The 6,634-nt window shown below is 45.4% G+C and overlaps 1 protein-coding gene across 1 annotated transcript in view; it reads left to right on the top strand.

Moving 5' to 3' along the window:
* Positions 1-5,278, top strand: part of Inpp5b (inositol polyphosphate-5-phosphatase B) — a 70,999-nt gene extending 65,721 nt beyond the window's left edge. Inside the window, 4 exon segments of the mRNA XM_017802514.2 lie at positions 909-993; positions 1,334-1,461; positions 2,924-3,035; positions 4,471-5,278. Coding sequence (XP_017658003.1) covers positions 909-993; positions 1,334-1,461; positions 2,924-3,035; positions 4,471-4,589 — 444 coding nt within the window. The 3' untranslated portion in view covers positions 4,590-5,278.
* Positions 5,279-6,634: the final 1,356 nt, after the last annotated feature.

The raw sequence follows: 6,634 nt of genomic DNA, 5'->3' as shown, positions 1-6,634 counted from the left end.
CTGCCTCCCAAGTGCTGGGACTACAGGTGTGCGCCACCATGCCTGGCTATATTATTTTTATTTTATGTGTATGTGTATATTGCCTGCATGTGTACTGCCTTAATCTATATAATTTTTATAATATATATTTTCCCATGGTGGGGTTGGAATACCTGGCTACACTTAGGCTAGGCAAGCACTCCATTACTGAGCAATACTGTTAAAATTAACACAGCATAGTAAGTTGCTTTATGAAACAGAATGAATCTAAAGTATCTTGAGACTAATGGAAATAACCTTTATTGCCATAATCTTATTTTTATAAAGGTCTGAAGCACCCTTTTTAGATTACCCACCTCCAGGATCAAACTAACCTATCTCCGTCTTGTATATGGTATAGATTTTTTTCATGGTCAGTCTTTCATTGACCTGCATTGTTTTCTCATACACCGGATCTTGTCTTGTGCAGTGTGCTCTACCCATAGGTTTTTTATTTTATGTGTATGTGTGTATTGCCTGCATGTAGGTAAGTACACCTGGGTAGTGCATTGCCCACAGAGGACAGAAGAAGCTGTCGGATCCCCTGGAACTGGAGTTACGGACAGATGTTAGCTGCCTTGTGGGTGCTGGGATTCAAACTTGGGTTTTCTGCAAGAACAGTCAGTATTCTTAACTGCTGAGCCTTCGCTCCAGCCCCTACCCATAGTTTTATAATGGATACCTAATGACCTGCTGTAAAACCATGTCTGGGAAGGCCTGCAAGATGAATCAGTCACATCAACCTAAATCATACTGTCTACCACGGTGATTCAGAGGTCTCACTACACAGCTGCTTTTTGGATTCAGGTGATATGGGTAGGTCAGGAAATCATTGCCAATTTTCTAAAAAAAAATAATTGTTTTGTGTCTTTCTCTCTTTCCTCTTTCAGGAAGACCTGTTTCAGCAGCCGGGCCTGAGGTCAGAATTTGAGCATATCAGGGACTGTTTGGATACTGGAATGATTGATAATCTCTGTATCCTTCAGAAATTTGTGTATACATATGAGAATATGAGGAAATTTAAAAGAGAGAAAGAAGAATATCTCAAAGCCAGTCTTATACTGTATCCTCAGCTAACATATTTTTCTTACTTAAAATGTGCATAGACACTGTAATGTTAAGCAATCAGTATAGCAAGAACTCAGGAAGGCCTGACGTACCTGACAAAGGGCATGGTGACTTTGAGATGCCAGGCTGGTATCCTATCTCTGAGCAGAGTCTGACTGAGCAGGCAGCACTTCTGGCATTGCTTGTCTCTGGGCCTTCTCCTAACCATGAGCAACACCATCACCTGTTCCTTAACAATGGGCCAAAGGTGCTAATAACCATTCTGTAGCGGAAGCCTTGCTGCTTTTCCTAGAGAGTCTGCCAGAGCCTGTCATCTGTTATAGCGCCTACCACAGCTGCTTGGAGTGCTCTGGCAATTACACAGCAAGCAAACAGGTGAGGGGAAGCACTGAGCATCAGCACGCACATGTTGCTAGCCCCAGGCCCATGAGGCCTGGCAGAACAAAGTAGGCACAGCCTAATTTTTAAGCAGTGGCTTAGAAAATTAACTTTCCTTCTCAAACCTGTTCTTCCTCTCATGTCCCTTTTTCTTTTAATAGCATCACCTTTAATTCCAGTGACTCAACCCTGAAACCCGTCATTTCTGAGTCCGCCTCCTCTCCTCCCACATGCCCATTCTCACTGATCTATTGCTGAGCCACTCTTCCACCCTCACTCCTACTTGGTGCAGTGCCTTGTGTTCACTCTCCCTGTGCTCATTCCTTTGCATGCGTCCCTCAGATGTGGACTTAAAGCTCTTACCATGTTGGACAAAAAACATACTTAGCTCTTTGTTTATTGTCAGTTAATGATTTATTTTGATCCAGGGTCTCTGTGTAGCTGTCTGTCCTGGGACTCTGTGTGGCCCAGGCTGGCCTCAAATTCGCTATCCTTCTGCTTCAGCCTTCCACATGCCAAGATTAGGCATGCACCATCACACCTACCTCAGTGTTTTAGTTAAATATGTGAGACTTTCTCTGATTTAGCTCTATGGTTCATTTCTTTTTTTTTTTTAGAATTAAAAAATTTATTTATTTTTTAATTTAATTTTATGTGTATGTGTGTATTGCCTGCATGTAGGTAAGTGCACCCGTGTCGTGCAATGCCCTCGGAGGTCAGAAGAGGCTGTTGGATCCCCTGGGACTGGAGTTATGGACAGTTGTTAGCTGCCATGTGGGTGCTGGGATTCAAACCCAGGTCTTCTGCAAGAACAGTCAGTGTTCTTAACCGCTGAGCCATCTCTCCAGCCCTATGGTTCATTTCTATAATAGATAAAATAATCTAGAAAATCACCAGTAATACAGGTTCCAGAACCTCAGTTCAAATCCATGGAATTAGAATGTCTTTTAGAACCTACTTTTTCCAGCTGTTCAATTGATTCTGATATGCAGATGCCAAGGGTGGGGGGAGGGGTGGGGAGGGGTGGTATTTGATTATAGCCTGAAATAACCCTGTAGGCTTAATGCCTGTTAAACCAGTTAGATTCCTGCCAAAGTTGACTGGTGTTCTCTCTACTTACTATCTTGCCTCTTCTTGCCACCTTTACACTGTATTTGCCCCCAGTACCTTAGTCTTTTCTGCTACAGGTCTAGTTTTTGTCTTGTATTCAAGAGCCAACTAAGGTACCTTAATTCCCTTAAGCCTTCTGAGAGCATGGAGTTAGAAGTCTGGGCTCTAATTCATGTCATGTTTGGTCTGTACCTCCCTTCTGGCACTTGTGCCAAGTGGTGAGTGATTAGCTTCTGTTTGCATGCTTACTCACTTTCATAGATCCTATGCACAGCTCCTGGAATATAGCAGGCAGCATGTCAAATAATGGAATAAGTAAAACCACAAGTCCCTCCTCTCCTTCTTCCAGGTTATTTCTACTCTCCCCAAATTCCACAAAAATGTCTTCAAATACCTGATGGCGTTTTTGCAAGAATTGCTGAAAAATTCAGCAAAAAATCATTTGGATGTGAATATTCTAGGTAAGTAGCCAAGCATCTAGGGCAAGTATCACTACAGAACCACTGTGAGAAAGGATGCTGGAGAGGGGCTAAGTCCATTATGACAGAATTAAAATTTAATTTCCTCTCTCTCATCTCCCCCCCTCCTCTGTCTTCTCTCTTCTCTCTCTCTCTCCTTTCTCTCCCCCCACTCCCACCCCAGAACTGAAGTTTCAAGCACTGAGGAAAGTGTTTGCTTTTTAAATTTTTAAATCTGAGACAAGGTCAGTTATGTAGCCCAAGTTGGCTTCAAACTTACTATGTAGCTCACACTGTCCTTGGACTCAGTATCCTGTTTCACCTTCCTGAGGGCTGGGGATTACAGGTGTGTGCCATTATGCCCTGTTCTGGGCAGAGCTTATAACTCAAATGGTTTGTTTGGGGCTGGGGGTATAATTCAGTTGTAGAACACTTGCCTAGTGTATGCATGATCTTGGGTTCAATTCTCAGACCCACAAGACAAAAAAAAAAACAAGTTGATTTTTATTATTTGTGTGTGGTATATGCCTGTGTGTGTGCAGGTGTGTTCACCTGTGCATGCTCATCTGAATGCTAGAGGTTGACTTTGGGTGTCTTCCTCTGTTACTACCCACCTTGTTTTTTGAGACAGGGTCTTTTGCTGAACCTGGCTGACTAGCAAGTCCCAGGGATCCACCAGTCTCTATTCCCACAATACTACAGTTATAAACCTGACACACCCAGCTTTTATATGGGTATTAGGATTTTACACTCAGGTCCTCATGTTTGCACAGCAAGCTCTTTACCCACTAAGTCATCTCCCCAGCTCCTATTCATTTTTTGAGCAGGGTCCCACTGTGTAGTCCAGGCTGGCCTGGAACTCAACAGTGCTGGGAATACAGACTTGCACCTCCACATCTAGCTATTTGCTTTTTCAAGCAGAAAATACTGCTTTGGGGTACTCCATCCTTTTTCTGTTATAAACCTGACACACCCAGCTTTTATATGGGTATTAGGATTTTACACTCAGGTCCTCATGTTTGCACAGCAAGCTCTTTACCCACTAAGTCATCTCCCCAGCTCCTATTCATTTTTTGAGCAGGGTCCCACTGTGTAGTCCAGGCTGGCCTGGAACTCAACAGTGCTGGGAATACAGACTTGCACCTCCACATCTAGCTATTTGCTTTTTCAAGCAGAAAATACTGCTTTGGGGTACTCCATCCTTTTTTTTTTTTTTTTTTTTTTGTCATTTTGAGACAGGGTCTCCCTGTAGCCCCAGGTGGGGAACTCGATATATAGACCATGCTTGCCTCAAACTCAGAGAGCCACCTGCCTCTGCCTCCCAAGCACTGAGGTTAAAGGTGTGCGCCACCAGGCCCGGCCCATTCCTCGCCTTCTTACCACCCATGTGGCGCCCTCTTTTGCTAAGTGTTGTTTTCTATGTTTTTGTGATGCACAGCAAGCATATTTGGCAGCTTATTGCTTCGAAACCCAGCTGGTCACCAAAAGCTTGAAGTAACAGAGAAGAAGAAGGCTCAGGAATTTATTCACCACTTCCTCTGCAACCCACTCGAGTGAGCCTCAACACGGACACCTCCTCTCCTGTTGTACCCAAGGCAGTCAAAATTGTCAGCTCACCTGTTTCAGCTCAAGAGACGCCTTAATATGATATGAGGCCACCTGAAAGCAAGAACGGCAGCTACCTCTTTTTTGAGTCTAGACCTGCCCCTTACCCATGCCATTGGCTAGCACTTCCATTGCTGAGTTGTGAAGTCACAGGGGAAACCCATCACAATAGAACTGACATTTGATGTTCAGCTTTAGTTATTTAACACAAATAGAGCGCTATTAATTTTTATTTAATTTTTTGAGAATATTCTTTGTTCAACCCACCTCCAGGGCATATGTAGTCAATACCTTTCCTGTAGACTGGGCTGAGCATCTCCTGATCAGGTATTTGAACTAGCTCAAGTCCTGGAAGAATGAGTTGGCCAACAGGAATGCAGGTAGATGTTCCTGCATAAACAAGTCTTAGCCATCTCAGATGCTTCCACTGTCCAATCTGAGGATGTGTGCGTGCATAGGGCAACTTCTACTCAGATATGGCTCCTTAAGTCGAGGCTGAAGTCTAGCTTACCAGCACTGAAGAAAGCGGGTTCTGGTGAAATGAGTGGGACTTTACAGGCCAGAGTGCACCCAACTGTATATGATGCATCCCCCTCTCTCATGTATAACATTTTAATGATAAATGTATTTTTAACAGTGGTGATTTTGGTTTTATTATTTATGTGTGTGTGTCGGGGGGTGTATGTGCACATCAGTGCAGAGGTCTGAAAAGAGCATGATCCCCTAGGAGCTGGAATCATGGCAGTTGTGAGCTGCCTGGTGTAGGTGCTGGGATGGTCTTCAGGAGCAGCAGGCACATGCATCTTAACCGCTGAGTCATCTCTCCAACTTTTCTCCGTCTCTGTGTCTCTCAAAGATGGGAGCTCTTGGGGACTGGAGAGATGGCTCAGTAGTTGGGAACACTGATTGTTCTTACAGAAGACCCCGGGTTCGGATCCCAGCACCCACATGGCAGCTAACAACTGTCCGTAACTCCAGTTCCAGGGAATCCGACAGCCTCTTCTGACCTCTGCAGGCATTGCACGACACAGGTGCACTTACACCCAGGCAATACACGCATACACATAAAAATAATAAAAATGGTGGAGCACGGCTTTAATCCCAGCACTTGGGAGGTAGAGGCAGGCGGATCTCTGTGAGTTCAAGGCCAGCCTGGTCTACATAGTGAGTTCTAGGACAGCTGGGGCTACAGGGAGACCCTGTCTCAAAAAGACCAAAAAAAAAAAAAAAAAAAAAAAAAAAAAAAAAAAAAAAAGGGAGCTCTTGGCAGCTGAACCTTTGTGGCTTATGTATCAGAGGCCAGAGACATGCCCGCCGGAACTATTCAACATTTCCCAAGCAAGAAGAACTGTGTGGTATAGCAGTCTTGATTTGGCTCCTGACCGAGTCTTTAACTCTCAAAGTTCTAGTGAAATAACTCATGGAAAAAAGAAGCAACAGCTCTTACAGGCCTAATAAAGGTACATGCAGAATCCCTTCTTGGGCTTAGAATACCATTATTTCGTGGTTTCAAGGGCCAGTAGGTGGCGCTGAGCATCCCAAGCGCAAAAAGCCCGCAGGGGAGAAAAGTTGGGACAGTCTGCGTGGGCCGGCAAGTGAAAGGGGGCTGGGCGTCTTAAGTGAGAAGGGGAGAGGCACAGTCTGGATCATCCCCGCGGCCTTCCGGGCCCACTTTTCCTTTCCTGACCCTCACAACACGTTAATGCGTTGGCGTATAAGGGGGCGCAGTAGAGGGGAAAGCCACGACTTCGCGGGCCCGCCCACGGATCTGGAAGCGGAGGGCTAAGTGGGCCCTTGCCCTTGCAGCTGTGCGCAGCCTAGGACCAGGATATCAATGAGTCTTGACTGCCGTTGCCACAGTTTCGTAGCGCCCGAAACTTCCCGCGAAGGACTCGGTTGCTTCCTCCTGCCGCACAAGTTCCCAGCCACCGCCTCCAGATAGCCCCGCCCCTGATTAGCCCCGCCCCCACGTAGCCCCGCTCCTCCACATCGCCAAT

The sequence above is a fragment of the Nannospalax galili genome, unplaced genomic scaffold (genome assembly GCF_000622305.1).
Source record: "Nannospalax galili isolate Female #2095 unplaced genomic scaffold, S.galili_v1.0 scaffold944, whole genome shotgun sequence".
Lineage (NCBI taxonomy): Eukaryota > Metazoa > Chordata > Mammalia > Rodentia > Spalacidae > Nannospalax > Nannospalax galili.
The sequence above is the reverse complement of the archived record's forward strand: the minus strand, read 5'-3'. Positions and strand labels throughout refer to the sequence as shown.